General features: G+C 43.3%; 2 protein-coding genes across 2 annotated transcripts; both read right to left on the reverse strand.

The window, feature by feature from the left end:
• Window positions 1–5483: 5483 nt before the first annotated feature.
• Window positions 5484–7236, reverse strand: kti12 (KTI12 chromatin associated homolog). Its single transcript, XM_055221832.1, has 5 exons — window positions 7177–7236; window positions 6062–6141; window positions 5827–5986; window positions 5700–5762; window positions 5484–5552 (listed from the first exon to the last, which is right to left on the reverse strand). Exons 1-5 carry the CDS (start codon window positions 7234–7236, stop codon window positions 5484–5486), a joined length of 432 nt encoding a protein of 143 aa, XP_055077807.1.
• Window positions 7237–7981: 745 nt separating this feature from the next.
• LOC117370667 (homeodomain-interacting protein kinase 2-like) lies at window positions 7982–9688 on the reverse strand. Its single transcript, XM_033966150.1, has one exon. The coding sequence runs from the start codon at window positions 9686–9688 to the stop codon at window positions 7982–7984; it is 1707 nt and encodes a 568-aa protein (XP_033822041.1).
• Between the last annotated feature and the right edge of the window lie 8403 nt (window positions 9689–18091).

An 18091-nucleotide genomic window follows, 5' to 3' on the forward strand; every position in this document is an offset into this window, starting at 1 on the left:
GTGAGAGGGGGGACGAGTGAGACAGGGGACGAGTGAGAGGGGGGACGAGTGAGAGGGAGGACGAGTGAGAGGGGACGAGTGAGACGGAGGACGAGTGAGACGGAGGACGAGTGAGACGGAGGACGAGTGAGGAGGGGGACGAGTGAGAGGGGGGACGAGTGAGAGGGGGGACGAGTGAGAGGGAGGACGAGTGAGAGGGAGGACGAGTGAGAGGGAGGACGAGTGAGAGGGGACGAGTGAGGAGGGGGACGAGTGAGACGGAGGACGAGTGAGAGTGGGGACGAGTGAGAGGGAGGACGAGTGAGAGGGGGGACGAGTGAGAGGGAGGACGAGTGAGACGGAGGACGAGTGAGAGGGAGGACGAGTGAGAGGGAGGACGAGTGAGAGGGGGGACGAATGAGACGGAGGACGAGTGAGACGGAGGACGAGTGAGACGGAGGACGAGTGAGACGGAGGACGAGTGAGACGGAGTCAGTTGTGGTTTGGACGTGGACAGATCGTGTCTTCTCTGGGGGACACTTCTTATGCGATTTGCTTTGTGCTTTTTAACATTTTGGGAAAAAGTAAGAAAATTCTTCCAAAATGAAAGTTAAACAAGAGAATTGTGTAAATGTTGTGTATTTTGCAAATTTAAACTCTTAGGACCCAAACTATTAATATGGCATTGCCACACATTATATAAACAAACTGAAATCAAAAACATGTCTTTATACACACATCATTTTAAATGTGTTTATTTTTACACATATTAAAGAAATTCATCCTGTTTTAAAAGTGCAGTGGAATGTTTTATGGCTGGGCAAAAAAAAACATTAAATTGTCTCCTCCATTCAGTGAAGAGTGAGCGTCAAACACACTCCATAAGAGAAAGAACCAACACAGAGAGAGCAGCTCAGGACACAGTCTGCTGTCATCTCCATCTCAAACACACTGACCTTTGGCTCAGATCTGAACACGGAGTGTGAACTGCTCTGAAATCAGTGACGTCGCATTAAACGTGCAGCCCCAATATTTGATGCAATAGTCGATTTTCATTTCATGAATGAGACAATTTTATTTTGAGGCAAAAACGCCTCTAGAATGTTTTTTATGAGCCTTAAACACGTCAGCTACAGAACTCGAGCCCTGTCCAGGTGTGTCCAGGCTCATGATGCTTCGTTACAGAACCACATTAAATCCACTTATGTAACGTCAGATTGACTCAGCACTTATTTCTTTACAGTTCAAATTCCAGATGAGAATAATCGGCTTGAACCAAAGCCCCGTATTGTGGGTCGCTGGGGTCAGGGGGAGCGCCACCTCTGAACAGTGGAACAGGAGAATGAAAAAGGCTGCACAAAGTTACATAAAACACATTTATTAATTTAATAAAACCCACAGTGTCAGTGCAGGCTCCGGTTTAAATACTGGACAAACATGTTGATGATCTGGGCCCCGTCCTCCGTCGGGTGACTCTTTGTGTAACTGATGAACTGCCGTCGTAACTTCCGCAGCTCTGCCATGTTGATGTTTCTGGAAAGTTCTATGTTTGAACGTTAAGGACCATGAGGAGGCGAAAACCCTGAAGAAAAACTGTACTTAAAGAGGCACTGTGGAACTTTTCTGGTGCGGGGTCGGTCTCCTGGTTGAACGTCTCCAGTTTGTCGTTAAATATAAATCTGTTAAAATGAGTCACAGGCACTTTAAGATTTGACAAAAAAACACAAGACTTTTTTCCCGCAGTTCGGACATTTTTTACGTTTCAAATTTTACTTCCTGGTTGTCATGACGTCACACGACTGATAGACCAGATCAAAATCTGAGAATTATAAAAACGTAAACTTAAATATTACATGTTACTGTGACCATACTTGGGTTAACGGGGGCGGCGGGCGACATCTCCTTGTCTCCCTGGTGATATGTTTGCCTGGAATGTCCCACAGTAGGACATTAAACGTAAGTCATTGACTTGGCCATTGGTGAGATTGTGTTAAATCTGTAATAAACCCATTGAGGCAACATTTAATCTGCAACTGATGTCAATCTGGGAGTGTTCTATATGTATCTCTATCGTGGAATGTTTAGCAGTTACCATGGAGACAAGGGTTAGGGCACAATCCACATTTCCAGGAGCCTGTGGTCAGTCCGAGCTCATGGTTCTATTTAAGAGTTTGATTTTACACAAAAACTGCTAAACATGCTAACGCTAACGCTAATGCTAGCTTGTGACTAATGTTATTTGAGAGACTTGTTTCACAGATCAGATCAGGTCATCTGTTTTAATTCCAACTACACCAGTTCTTTAAGGTCAGACTGTGTTAAAGCCTCAGACAGAGCAGTGCCTTCAGTTAGCATCTCACTCAGAATGTGGATGACATCAGCTGCAAATTATGAATTGGAAACGGTGGTAAACTTAAGATGAAATATTTAAATTAATCTCACAGTGGTTGAACGAGCAGCGTCAGGACGGAAACTTCAAGCAACAAGTTCAAAAACCCGTTTGGCCTTTGCTTTAAAAACGTCTTGGACCATCGGCTTTAATTTGATTCTTTGATCGTCTCCCGTCGACTTCCTCATCCCTCAAAACGTCACACAGCCACGAAAATTATGTTTTGTTTATTATTTTTTTACTTATTTATACTTGGGGAGAAAAAAGAGCTCATTAAAGGTGTAACATGTAACTTTTTTGGTGAAGGCAAAACACCATCTGCTTTTCTCAATGCGACGCTTCTACGACTTTAAACCTGTCCTGTTGAGCTTGTGTCTCTATGGTTCTCATCTCTGTTATAATTTACACATTTTAAATCACAATATTCATCTAAAAACCTTAATAAAACAAACAAATCCACTGACTGCCGCGTTAGAAAACTGCAGTGTTCAAGAAGCTGACGTCGCCGTAAACATCATCACAACAAAGCGCCGCTGCAGCGCCCCCTGTGGACAGAGGCACGTCACACTAGAGCAGAGCATTTTTATACATTTGTACCAAAATGACGCGACGCTGCAGAATCCTACGAGTATCAACGATTAAGAAAATAAAACTGGAGAAGGAAGTGCGGACGTCACAGTGGGCGTGTCACAGGGGGCGTGTCACAGGGGGCGTGCCACAGGGGGCGTGCCACAGGGGGCGTGTCACAGTGGGCGTGTCACTGGGGGCGTGTCACAGTGGGGCGTGCCACAGGGGGCGTGTCACAGTGGGCGTGTCACTGGGGGCGTGTCACGGGGGGCGTGTCACAGGGGGCGTGTCACAGGGGGCGTGTCACACGTGGAGGTTAAACGGGGGCAGATCGACAAAATGGCGTCTTGAAAATAGTGGATTAAAGATTAAACTCAAACATGAATCAGTCCAAATAAAACTTCAGAGGTTCAACCAGAAGAAACGAGCAGAACCTGGAGAAACATCTGAACAGTTTGAACACGTCTGATTTAATATTTAAAACTATGGCTCTAAACGTCTACCATCTCCATGGAAACAAGTCGCTTAGTAAAAGAATGCAGCAATAAAAACATCTGTAACTAAATAAATGCAAGACAGACCATTTTAATGCCACACTGTGGAACATTCAGGGCAATACACAAACATCTCCATGGAGATGCAGGTGGGAGATCCCCAACGTGAAAAGTTCCACAGCATTAACATTGAAGAGCCTGTACGACTCTATTCTCTGATCTGTTTCCTCATCACACACAGACCTGGAGTTGTGTTTTGTTTCATTCTCACATGTTTAACACACAAACCTGCAGATTTATAACTGAAAAAACTCTGTTCCACCTTGTGATGTCATCATGTGGTGATACAGGAAGTGCTCCACTGTGTTTTTAAACTCCACCTTCACTAGAATCATTTGAATCATTTCAGTCCTGGAGTTGTCTCTTATCTTGACTGAACTAAAGGTAAAAGGAGGAGGAACTTGAAAACTACCACTTGATGACATCACAAGGTGGAACGTCGCATTTTGATCTTTGGAGTTGTAACAGACTAATAATAAAGTATGACTCAAACATGTGAGAATAAAACAAAACACAACTCCAGGTCTGTTTTTGAGGAGGGAACAGTAGAACATGGATTAAAGCTACAAGAGTCAGTTTTGTGTGTTATGGGACCATTAAAAACAAAAGATCAAAGGTCAAAGGATATTTTATCAGTTGCTCCTGGGATCATTATAGAATCGGCGGAAACGCTGGTCTTTTGTGTGTTGAAAATGACCAAACCAATCAGATGAACCAGAAAGAGCCAATCAGGCGAGAATAAACAAATCGAACCTGAACGTTTAAACTTTGAATAATTACAGAGGCCGGAGCTTTAAAGAACACGAAGCGTCAATAGAGTCGTTCACCTGACGTCAGCCGCGAGTAAACGACACGTTCAAAGGTGTTTAATACAAATATGTGACCAGAGCGACAGACGACACGAAGATAAACACTGACATTATGTGAAGAATCGTTAGAACGAAACAGCGAAAACAAACGGAACAACATCATTATATGTAAAAGTACACAAAGTACACACACGGAGCAAAAAATACTCAAGTATCAAATGAAAAAATCTACTAAAAGTGCCTGTTTTAAAGAGTAAAAAGTGAAAGTATTTCTCACAGATTTTGAGTCTTATAAAACTTCAAATGTGGTGATTTTGATAAAGATTTGAGCTGAATTTTGTTCAACAGAAACAAATGAATCAGTCATTTTTTTCTGTTTTTATTCGTTTATTTTTGTTTTGTTTAAATTCTACGTGTTAAAAATAAACCCTCAGCAGATCTCACACAATAAGAAAAATACTTTTACTTTGCAGTCCTGTTCAAAAATGTAGTGGAAGTACAGATACTGCTCTCAGATGTACTCAAGTAAAAGTAAACGTACACACTATAAACTATACTCGAGTATAAATTTGAGGTGTGTGTACTTTACTGCTTTGTTCGTGTATAAACAGATGATTGGCTGATTCTCCGTTTATTTGACGTTTATGAATTATAAAATATAGAACATTTTCACAAGAATTTTCTCTGAAAAGTCACAAACGCTGAATGAGTCACAGTCTCATCTCATTGAATTTATTTATTTATTCATTTATTTTGAGCTCATGTATCAGGTTCACTTAAACACATTTAAGCTGAAAAAGGAGCAGGAAGAAGAAAACGTATTAAATCCCAGCCCTGTCTTCCATTAGGACATTAAATGTTTAGTTTAAGTGGACGAGACTCCAGAGACGGCACCTGCTCAAGAACATTTCTCTTTCATTTTTCCCACAGACTAAGAAAAAATTAAAATTAAATAAATAAAAGTCTGAAAGCTCAGGTTTAATCAGCTCTGTGGATCTAACGACCACAAAACCAAAACTTTAATTTAAAATCTATTTCTGAAACTTTATAACCTGCTAAATTATTAAAACATTTAGCAGAATCTTGTGTTTTAAATGTTTTTTTGGACTGAAAACCACCATGTTATAAACATGAGTTCGCACGGAGCCGTTTAGCCTCTGAACTCTTGGTATTTGAGTTTTTGGTCTATGGAGCGGACTGTCCCATGTCAGAGTCAGGACAGGACTGTGTTTTGTGTGCGTCATGTTTAATGTGCTGAAAAAGTTTAAAATGTTATAGTAAAAAAAAGCACAAATGGGCAGCGTTTTGATGGAGTGTGGAGAGTTTCAGCTTTAGTCAAACGACGCTGTATGTTCACGTAAAAAGACACGGACATTTCTGTTTGTATAAATAAAAATGTACCATCAGCACGTCCTGAGTGACCCTGTCCAGCTCGTACAGGAAGTTCGCTGACGACAGCGGTTGCTGAGAATGAAACACATGTCAGTTTGTTCTGCTCTGCCACGTCAGCTGATTCAGTGTTACCTACACTTTGCGTGGACTGGTTTGGAGGCGGAGCTTTTCGCTTCAAAAGTGCGTCAGAAATGGCCTCAAAGGGGAGCGTGTCGTCCGGCTGCACAGTAAACAGCGGACTGTCCCAGCGATTTCTGGAGTCGGGCTCTTCAAATCTCAGGATCAAAGCATCAAATCTATAAACAAAACAAGAAACAAACTTATGCAACATGAGCCCGGGGCCTCTGGGTGTTTCAGATGTTTCTCCTCACATGTCTTGGTCATAACGCTCGTAAACGTCTCTTTGGGAGTTCCATTTGGAGCTGAGTTCAGGCGACGTCAAACAGTAAACCTTCAACAGAGAATGAACGTCAGCGGAATAAAAGACACAAGTCTGTAACATGCACTTTATATGAAGGGACACGGCGAAACTGCAGCCGCCGCGTTACATTAAAAATCTGTCCCCTCTCTGTCCTCTCTGTGTCCCCTCTCTGTCCTCTCTGTGTCCCCTCTCTGTCCTCTCTGTGTCCCCTCTCTGTCCTCTCTGTGTCCTCTCTGTGTCCCCTCTCTGTCCTCTCTGTGTCCCCTCTCTGTCCTCTCTGTGTCCCCTCTCTGTCCCCTCTGTGTCCTCTCTGTGTCCCCCCTCTGTGTCCCCTCTCTGTCCTCTCTGTGTCCCCCCTCTGTGTCCCCTCTGTATCCTCTCTGTGTCCTCTCTGTGTCCCCTCTGTGCCCCCTCTGTGTCCCCTCTGTGTCCTCTCTGTGTCCCCCCTCTGTGTCCTCTCTGTGTCCCCTCTGTGTCCCCTCTGTGTCCTCTGTCCTCTCTCTGTCTCTGCGTCTGTCAGACTCATTTTGGTCTTAAATGTTCGTATTAACCTTCTACATGATCCTGGGGTTTTTATTAGGCCCGACTCCAAAGACTTGATGGCTCAAGGTTGGAGACTGGAGATAGGAAAGTGCGCTGAAAGTACTTGTGCCGATAATGGATGAGTTCAGCAGCAGAAAGCACAATAGCGCGCAGAGTAAAAGCTGCTATATTTAGAGAGAAAGAATGGCTTTGAATGGACCGGCTAGAGTGCAGGCTTTACAATAGGAGCTAACATTAACCCAGTCAAACAGCTCTTGAACTCAGGTGAGACGCTATCAGGCTAAGCTAAAGTCCTCAGACATTGAGGCGACCCAGGTTGGTAAACACAAGACTAACAGTGTAGCAACAACCTGACCTGTTGGAGACTCTTAAAATATGCTAACCATTTTCTGTCTGTACTTCACCACAGCTACAACATTCATTCTTTGGGGGGAGATTTTAATACTATATATATACTTATATACTACAACAGAGCAAAGCCGTTGTGGTGGACATTGCAGTACCAAGTGAGAAATACCAGACGCTCAAAGAATAACTGGAGAAGGCCTGGAAGGTGACAGCATCAATGGTGTCCGTGGTCATCGGAGCACTCGGGTCACGTCAATGACCAACAAGTTTATGATTTTGTATTTTTGTATTTTTTATTGCCAATTTTAATTAGAACAATTTGTAGAGAAGATGGGATCACACTTGACTAGCTACTACCTACTAGCTACTCCTGGACGAATGGGGGATTACAGCGGCTCACTTTACTTCAATAGCAGTGTAATAAACATATTACCCTGCTATTCCTGTGCTGTAAAGTGGCCTGTGTAATCAAATATGGTTGTGTCTGAACCTTCTTCTCATCTTCTTAAATACTTACTTTCTTTCAGATGAAGGAAACTTAAGAACCTGAAGGAAACTTAAGAACCCGAAGGAAACTTAAGAACTCAGCTCCTTAAGTTTCCTTCAGATGAACCATTTTAATTAGAACAATTAAAATGGTTCATCTGAAGTTTCCTTCAGATGAAAGAAACTTAAGAACCCGAAAGAAACTTAAGAACTCAGCTCCTTACGTTTCCTTCAAATGAACCATTTTAATTAGAACAATTAAAATTGTTCATCTGAAGTTTCCTTAAGTTTCCTTCAGATGTAGGAAACTTAAGAACCTGAAGGAAACGTAAGAACCCGAAGGAAACCTAAGAACTCAGGTTCTTAAGTTTCTTTCAGATGAAGGAAACTTAAGAACCCGAAGGAAACTTAAGAACTCAGGTTCTTAAGTTTCCTTCAGATGAAGGAAACTTAAGAACCTGAAGGAAACTTAAAAACCTACAACCCTAAAGAATTATGGGGAGTACAACGGCTCCAGCAATGATGATAACACATAACTGAGAGCAGTCTGTCCTGCTCGAAAACCACCAAATGCCACTGTCTTGAAACATCCCAAAATGGAGCAGGAGCTGCTCAGGCTAGAACTGGTAAAATCTGAGTCCTGGGGTACAATGTCGTCTGGAATGTCGATGACAATGTAATCTGGCCTGTCTTCTTTGGCATTTGACGCTTCCCTAATCGGATCAGGATCTTCAAAGCCTGTGACATCGATGCGGTGTTCAGACTTCTCTGACTGGATGTTTTCCTTGTTGTTCATCTGAGTCTCTAGAATAGCTGGGTTCAAACACTGAGGTATTTGGGGGACACTTGTTTCTCCTACATTAAGTGGTTCATTCCAAAATGGATTGAAAAACCCATTGACGACCTTGACAGGTTGCATGTTTTCCTCGTTGTCCATTGGAGTCTCTAGAATACCCTCGTTGAAACACTTTGTGTTGTCTATGTGCTCCAGTGTTTGGGTGGGTCTTATTGCTTCCTCCTCATCTCGGAGCGGCTCTGGTACATGTTGTGGGACGTGTGGACTGGGCTGTTCAGGAGGGCTCAAATCAGACACAGTGGTGGACCCTTTAAGAGCTAAGGCCATGAGGCCACGAGCGTTCTCACTGTATTCACTGTCATCACCGATCAGATGTTCCATCGTCACAAAGGGGTGATGGAGTGCCTCCTTGGGAGTGATTCTCATCTCATCGTCCAGGTCCAGAAGTCTCTTTATGAGATCAGCAAAGGCCAATCTGTCTCTGTGCTCTGGGTCTCCCATTCTTGTATGAGACCCCTGAAAAACACTGTCTAAAGAGCTGAATCTTCCAGCTAGACAATCTGAGACCTTGGGCTTGGCTTTTCTCTGTCTGCCATAGTACTCATCTAAGGTTTTAAGTCTCCACTGTGTGAAGTCACCTGAAGGGCTTGCAAAGTAATTGCAAGACAGGGCGGCTTTTTGGAGCACTTTTTCGCTTGGAAGTCCTACCAGTTCGACGATGGTCCTGAGATTGTCGTAGGATGAGTGTCTACTGAAAAGACGGTAGCCTGTGAAACACTCTGCCAGAGTGCAGCCTAGAGACCACATGTCCATAGCCTCAGTGATTTTGCAGCCTAGAGTGATCTCTGGAGCTCGGTATGAAAGAGGCTGCCCTATGTCCCAGAAGCCCATCATGTCTGCATAACCAGCAAGGCCAAAGTCAATGAGTTTGACTTTAAAAGGCTGCTTACTGTGGTTCACCAGCATGATGTTGTCTAGCTTTAGGTCTGCATGAATGATCCCAGCCGTCTTGAGACCGTCAAAGGCCACCAGGAGCTGCTGTGCCACTGGACGGAGCTCACACAAAGACAATACCTTTCTTCTCATCTCTATAAAGTCGAACAGGCTCCTGTCTAATGTTTCAAATACCATGCATTCGGAGTCCTGCTCCACAAAGTATTCAATGAACCTGACAATATTGTACCTGTCTGGTTGTAAGAGGCGCAACTCCTCCAAGATCACAACTTCTTCTTCGAGACTGCTTTTGGCGTTCTTCAGGGTTTTAACTGCCACGACCTCTAAAGTCTGAGGGTGAAAGCATCTAGTGACTGTACCAAAAGCCCCTTCCCCAAGTACGTCCAAGACAATGTACTCCCCTAACTTAAACGGGGTTTGACCTGGTCTGGAGGAATATCCTGAAGCCATTTCAGTATGTATTTAGGTTGGTCAAAAAATTTGATATCTAAGCAACAGAAGAGCAATACACGAACAATACACGAACAATACACGAACAATACACGAACAATACACGAACAATACACGAACAATACACGAGCAATACACGAACAATACACGAACAATACACGAACAATACACGAACAATACACGAACAATACACGAACAATACACGAACAATACACGAACAATACACGAGCAATACAAGAGCAATACAAGAGCACTTGAAAATTGAATTGAATTGAAAAATTGAATTGACTTCAAGTGACCGTTGAGTTTGATCTAACAAGTACTACAAATCGATTGCTTTGTGTCAAAGAATCACTTTGTGTCAAAGAATCGCTTTGTCAAAGGATTTCTTTGTCACCGTCACGGTTGCCATGGTGACGAGAACTGTTACTGGTTGCTAGGTGAGTGTTCTAGAGCTGGTCACATGACTTCATGACAACATTATAGAATGCCTCATTTAAATGTGAGCTGGAGAACAGTCAGGATTCTATGGTAGAATTTGCTGTTTAAAGTGACTGTACCTAGTTTTCATATAATTGAGCTAAATCTGTCTTGCTCATTACAGATATATTGTAAACCACAACATCACAAGGGGAGACTGAGCATTTTGAGCATTGGATATGTAGGCAGACTAATAAACCAGTTTTGTTTTTGTTTTTTTATGAAATAACAACATTATAACATGGCTTAAAGCTCACAAGAATAGAATCAATTTTGTGTAGTACAGGATCTTTTTTTTTTTCTTATTTTATTTTGAAGAACACCCAGTGACATAGAAACACATACAATATTTACAGCTTACTATTTACAGGGGGGGGGGGTATCTGCATTATTCTGTCTTGGTTTTCTTTGTAAATATGTGTGTGTGTGTGAGTGTATGAGTGTGTGTGCGGAGAAGTAATACTACTAATAATAATAAAAGTAAAGATAACGATAACAGGTTTTATTATTGCTGTCATACTCAGTGTTCAATGGTTGGTCAATATTGCTCTATGTTAGTTTTGTGGTCCTAATGGTGGTATTGGTTATTTAGATTTAAATGTAAAATGTGTGTGCGTGCGTGTCCTGTACAATGCATTAAAAGAGGCAAGGTTTTGGTGAGCCCGCACTCAAGGGGCAGTACCCCTTAGCAACGCGCCCATTCCTTGCTAACCCTAATCTTTTTATGTATTTGTTGTCAATTATTATTATTGATTAATAATGAATTTATTATTATTCATAATTGTTATTATTGTGTATTTATATATGTATATACATATATATATATATATATATATATATATATATATATATATATATATACACATATATATATATATATATATATATATATATATATATATATATAAATTATTATTTAATAATTCATGTTCTTTATTTTAATATTTAATATGTGTGTTTATATTCATCCATTTATTTATCTCCATCAGAACCACAAATTAATTCAATAAATAAATTAGTTAATGAATAAGGCAATAATAATAATGACAATAATAGTAGTGACAGCAACAATAGAGACGTGTACATACAATGAAAACAATAACACAACAATAATAGTGGTATACAGCAATAGTGGTGTTATGATTGCAATTATTGTAATAAAGTTTACATAATGTCGTGTGTGTGTGTCTTTGTAGGAATGGGGGTGTGTATAGGAGTGTGCGTGGCATTCTCATAATTACTATGTTAATGGTGTTATAATAGTCTATTGGTGGAGTTTATGTTGCTTCGCCCATTGACTCAATGTTGGCACTGACGCAGCGTGAAGCGCTCATGTCCCCAAACACACTCCTGACATCGAGCCCTATCCAAGCCCCCATGCCGCAGGCATGGGCCATCTTTATTACTGCTAAAATGAATGGAAGTCAATGGGAGGTCAATGACGGACCCCGACGCCATGGCGAATGACGAGCGCGTTACAACCAATAGACTAATAGATGATTTCATTGACAGCAACACAATACTTGCTAATAATATAAATAAATACAATATGGTATTCAACACATAGCCTAATGTTTTTTGTGATATCAACACAGTTTGACTCAATGTTATAGCCAATATTGTATTAAATTATCTATACTAATCTATCAACAACTGACTGACTTCAGTCACTTACTCTTGGCAGTGTTTATCATATCAAACATAAATACATAAAGGAAAAAGTATATTTATTGGGTCTTATGTTAAAACTGATTTAGTCTAAACAGCTGTTTTTATAAAAATATCTATCATGTAGCTTTTACAACCTGTACGTATATTCTCACTTTAGCCAATAGGGCCACATTATAATGCACCACCTGTTTTGATACTGTGTCTGACTTGAGATTCTTGATGTCTATGGTGTGTTATTTATACAGCCTGTAATTTGTAGAGATCTGTGCAGTACCAAGGTGCAATATGGGATTTGTGTTGCTGATGTGGTGAGGGCCCCCAAGGCAAATTCTGCTTAGGGCCCCCTAAAGGCTAGGGCCGGCCCTGCGCCTCCTCTGTCGTATTTTCAACATATAGCCTGTTCGTTTATCGCGGGGGTTATGTTCTAAAAATAACCCGCAATAGATGAAATCCATGAAGTATCAGCTTTATTTTTTACAATTATTCTATATGGTTTGCTGTAAAACCCCTCACCACACACTTTATACACTTTTCTCACACAGGCATTACCAGGATATGTTTATATGACATTATAGATTTGGCCTGTAACATGTAGAAAAGGATGAATATGCAAGACTCAATGTACAAAATGTTTTCCAAATGCATTCATTAAATGAATCATTAATTTATTAAATTTCAGGTAAATAAACAGCAGAAAAACTCACATTCAGTTTTATCATGTGCCAAAAGATCAACAACATGAAAAGGTAAATTGAACAAGATTTACTTTTATCTATTTTAATATAATTAGGTCCTCCTCCACCCTTTGTCACCGGTTCTGTTCATTATATTTATGGACAGAATTTCTAGGCACAGCCCCGGAGGGGGTCTGGTTCAGGGGCCGGAGGGGGTCTGGTTCAGGGGCCGGAGGGGGTCCGGTTCAGGGGCCTGAGGGGGTCTGGTTCAGGGGCCGGAGGGGGTCTGGTTCAGGGGCTGGAGGGGGTCTGGTTTGGGAAACACAGGATTTCATCTCTGCTGTTTGTGGATGATGTTGTCCTGATGCTTCTTCGAGCCAGGACCTGCAGCACTGGGGCGGTTTGCAGCCGAGTGTGAAGTGTCTGGGATGAGAATCAGCTCCTCCAAATCCGAGGCCATGGTTCTCCACCGGAAAAAGGTGGTTTGCTCTCTCCGGGTGGAGAGTCTCTGCCCCAAGTGGAGGAGTTCAAGTATCTCGGGGTCTTGTTCAGCGTCTGCAGTGATGCGGTCGCTGTATCGGTCCGTTGTGGTGAAGAAGGAGCTGAGCCCAAAGGCGAAGCTCTCGATTTACCTCAATCTAAGTTCCTGCCCTCACCTATGGTCATGAGCTCTGGGTAATGACCGAAAGGACAAGGTCGCGGATACAAGCGGCCGAAATGGGTTTCCTCCGCAGAGTGGTCGGGCGCTCCCTTAGGGATAGGGTGAGGAGCTCGGTCACACGGGAGGAGCTCGGAGTAGAGCCGCTGCTCCTACATGTTGAGAGGAGCAGCTGAGGCTCGGGCATCTGCTCAGGATGCCTCCTGGACGCCTCCCTAGGGAGGTGTTCTGGGCATGTCCCACCGGGAGGAGGCCCCGGGGAAGACCCAGGATACGCTGGAGGGACTATGTCTCTCTGGCCTGGGAACGCCTTGGGATCCCACCGGAGGAGCTGGAGGGACGTGTCTGGGGTGAGGGAAGTTTGGGACTCCCTGCTTAGACTGCTGCCCCCGCGACCCGGCCCCGGATAAGAGGAAGAAAATGGATGGATGGATATAATTTGGTAACGTTCCACGGGCCGGATGAATAAACCCAATGGGCCGCGTCTAGTGACAGATCAAATGTTATTCAGGAAAACCAAAAAGGCAGTCGTGGTTTAGTTCTGGTTTACTGCTCCAGCCCTTCCTTCTCTTCCTGTAAAACTTCATTCAAAAACGTCACCATTTGTCTGCAGGACAATTGGAAGTACAGCTCCGTGTAAACTTTTTCCATCGTTTCATTCTCTTGCCGCATTTGTTCATTTTCATGTTCCTGATTTTGATTTTTGACCAGTGACAGCTCCTGTTCTTTCTTCACCCTCCACAATCTGAAACGCTCCTTCTTTAAGTCGTCGTTACTTTGACATTTTAACTTGTTGAAATCGTCCTTTACCGAGCGAGCCTCTTTGATTTCCCACTGCAGTTTATGAATTCCTCTGTACAAACTGTAGAGCCTTTCGTGTGGTTCTGTGTCACATCTCTGCACCACTTCCTGAGACTCTCTAAGTTTGAGCAGTTTGCCGTAAATGTGGTCAAGTTTCTTGTTCAATTCCTTCTGTTTAGCTTTCTTAAGCTCCAATTCCTGATCAATTCTCTTATGAGTGTCAGACATGACTGTACTGTTTATCATTTTGCTCTTCATTTGGTCAATTTCTTGCCCAATTTTGTGATTTGATGTCTTTAGACGCTCTATCTCGCAGAGTCTTTGGTCGTATTTGGACGCTAGCAGTTTTTCTACGTTGTAATCTTCAGTGATTTTGCGAAGATGTTCCTTCATCTTTTCAAGTTTGCTTTTCAGGTCGCTGTTCTTCATCTCCAAGTCTGCGTATTTCTTCTTCCAAACCTCATTTTCAGCCAATTTCTCAGTCATCACAGACATTTGTTCCTATAAAGTGCGATTTTCCTCTGTTTCGGACGCAACGTGGCTCTGTTTCCACCCTCCTTCTTGAGGCAGTTTTGATCTGAAGCGTTCAAACTCCTCTTGCAAACTCGCTTAGGGCCCCGAGGCCTCAAGAGGGCCCCCAATCTGGCAACCCCCCACAATATACATTGCATTTAGTACGCGCGCAGTATGCGCTACTGACGCATCTCCGCTGTAGTGCAGTAAGTGCACTGTGTAGTGACACATGATGTATTTGTAATGACAATCTGGCAACCAACTGAATGACGCTACACCTGATCTGATTGGCCAACTTTATTGTAAGCGAGCACGAGTGTGGAGTAAACAAATGCATAATGTAACGATACTGTGCCCGACTGTTCCGAGTTCGTTTTCATCATGTTGAAACAAAGCTACCCGTCGGGTGCGGAGAAGCGGAAAAAGAAGAAAAAAGAAGAAGAGAAGAAACATCAATCTAGAGGTAATGTTGAGTGAATCTTACAAAGAGGTTAATGCAGTTGTTAATGTGACAAGTTAAGTTATCATCATTTTAATTCACAATGTCACCACCCACCGCTATCTCGAGTATGTCAACATGCTATTAGCACTTAGCATAGCATCGCAGCGGCAGGTGTAGTAGCAGGGGGCGGGGCCCTGCCCAGGCCCAGTGTAAGGTGGTGTTGTTGTGTTTGTGACCGACCGTGCAGCCTTCTTCTCAGTAGTGAAAGTGTCATTATGAAACATAACATTTTCATGATCGTGTTTCCTGCCTGTAAATTATGTGTGTGGGTGTGTGTGTGGTGTGTGTGTGTGTGGGGGGGGGGGGGGGGGGGGGGGTGAATGTGTATAAAGTTAATTTGGTTTATGAGTTTATTTGGTTTTATGGAGGTTTAAGAGTTTAAAAGAGTTAATGTTATTTTTACACACCCCTCTTAAGTAAGACTAGTTTTATCCAGTTGCTGGGACAGTATAAAAGGCGCCTGAGACCAACACACAAGGTTCTGATGCTGGAGGAGACACTGCTCCTCAAATCTCCATTGCACAATACACTTGCACTTTGGTAAATTATTTAAATAAAAGAAAAAAAAAGGTCACACCAGTGCTGCTGTCTTCTGTCTCACATCCTACCGCTAAAGGCCAGCCTACGTTATATCAACAAGAAGATCTTCATATTTCAAAGAAAACATTTTTGTTACACTATACGCTCTGTGTGTACAACTGTAGGGTTGCCAAATTATTTGTACATGTATTCTTATACTCCTGGTGAAGGTGTGAATCTACAACTTAAATATTGTTTTCATAAAGCTGCAGAGACCTCATTTAAAGGGCCCATGTCAGTTGTGTTTTGTTTCATAAACATGTTTAACACAAAAACTGCATATTTAGGCTGAGTTATTTTGTCAAACTGAAAACATTCTGTTCCACCTTGTGATGTAATGTGATTAATACAGGAAGTGCCCCACTGTGTTTTTAAACTTTATACACCTTCTCTAGAATCATTTGGATGATTTCAGCCCTAGAATTTCCAATCTCTACTGAACTAAAGGTAAAAGGTAGCTGTTAACTTGAAAACTAGCATTCCCGGGTGGGTCCCTCTCTTCGGGCACTAGATAGGTCGTCACGGCTCTTATTGCCATAGTGGGATCTGGGTCAAACTCACCCACCATGGCACCTGCAGCTTCCCGTTTACACTATAATCAACAAATGGATGAGTGGAAATGACTTGAAAATTAGGTATACAGGGTCTATTTGTTTGGACAGGTTGAACTCTAGGTTTACCCAGTGAAATACTCTTCTTATGATCGTACGCACGTAAATATAATAAAAACAAAATAGTAAAACAATCCAAATAATTCTATATATCAGACTGAATTATCCATAACTATTTTAAGTGAAAGCATTTTGGTTCTGAGGAAGTTGTTGCGCTGGGGAGGAAATTAACGTTGCACAAATATTGGCTAAGGCGAGGCTATGCTAATGCAGGGATCTATTTTAAAAACTAAACTAAAGAAACCAATTTTCTTTCCCTTAAGTTAGGTTTTTGGAGATGCTTGGCGTTGGTTCCAAGACACTTTATCCAGGAAAACAGCAGGTAATGATGTATTTTTAATTTAAATGATTTTGGCCTATCAAGTGAGAAACTTTGAACTCTACTGTAGCCTACATGTGCACAAACCATGTTGTTCAGGCTAATATGGTTTAACACGACTTGATGATTTTTACTATTATTATTGTTATTATTATTTATTTATTTTATAAGGTCTATTCCAGGGTGCTGGAGAGGAGAATCCGACCGATAGTCGAACCTCGGATTCAGGAGGAGCAGTGTGGTTTTCGTCCTGGTCGTGGAACACTGGACCAGCTCTATACTCTCCATCGGGTCCTCGAGGGCTCATGGGAGCATGCCCAACCAGTCCACATGTGTTTTGTGGATCTGGAGAAGGCATTCGACCGTGTCCCTCGTGGTGTCCTTTGGGGGGTGCTCTGGGAGTATGGGGTCCGGGGCTCTTTGCTAAGGGCTGTCCGGTCCCTGTATGACCGGAGCAGGAGCTGTGTTCGCATTGCCGGCAGTAAGTCAGACCTGTTCCCAGTGCATGTTGGACTCCGCCAGGGCTGCCCTTTGTCACCGGTTCTGTTCATTATATTTATGGACAGAATTTCTAGGCGCAGCCAGGGGCCGGAGGGGGCCTGGTTTGGGAACCACAGGATTTCATCTCTGCTGTTTGCGGATGATGTTGTCCTGATGGCTTCTTCGAGCCAGGACCTGCAGCAGGCACTGGGGCGGTTTGCAGCCGAGTGTGAAGCGGCTGGGATGAGAATCAGCTCCTCCAAATCCGAGGCCATGGTTCTCGACCGGAAAAAGGGTGGTTTGCACTCTCCGGGTGGGTGGTGAGTCTCTGCCCCAAGTGGAGGAGTTCAAGTATCTCGAGGTCTTGTTCACAAGTGAGGGAAGGATGGAGCGGGAGATTGACAGGCGGATCGGTGCAGCGTCTGCAGTGATGCGGTCGCTGTATCGGTCCGTTGTGGTAAAGAAGGAGCTGAGCCGGAAGGCGAAGCTCTCGATTTACCGGTCAATCTACGTTCCTACCCTCACCTATGGTCATGAGCTTTGGGTAATGACCGAAAGGACAAGATCGCGGATACAAGCGGCTGAAATGGGCTTCCTCCGCAGAGTGGCCGGGCGCTCCCTTAGGGATAGGGTGAGGAGCTCGGTCACACGGGAGGAGCTCGGAGTAGAGCCGCTGCTCCTACACGTTGAGAGGAACCAGTTGAGGTGGCTCGGGCATCTGCTCAGGATGCCTCCTGGACGCCTCCCTAGGGAGGTGTTCTGGGCATGTCCCACCGGGAGGAGGCCCCGGGGAAGACCCAGGACACGCTGGAGGGACTATGTCTCTCGGCTGGCCTGGGAACGCCTTGGGGTCCCACCGGAGGAGCTGGAGGACGTGTCCGGGGTGAGGGAAGTCTGGGAGTCCCTGCTTAGACTGCTGCCCCCGCGACCCGGCCCCGGATAAGCGGAAGAAAATGGATGGATGGATGGATGGATTATTATTTATTTATGTATATATGTACGTATTTATTTCTACATTCGGAGACGTCATGCGTGAGCCTCTGGCGGTCACGTGA

The sequence above is a fragment of the Periophthalmus magnuspinnatus genome, chromosome 1 (genome assembly GCF_009829125.3).
Source record: "Periophthalmus magnuspinnatus isolate fPerMag1 chromosome 1, fPerMag1.2.pri, whole genome shotgun sequence".
NCBI lineage: Eukaryota > Metazoa > Chordata > Actinopteri > Gobiiformes > Gobiidae > Periophthalmus > Periophthalmus magnuspinnatus.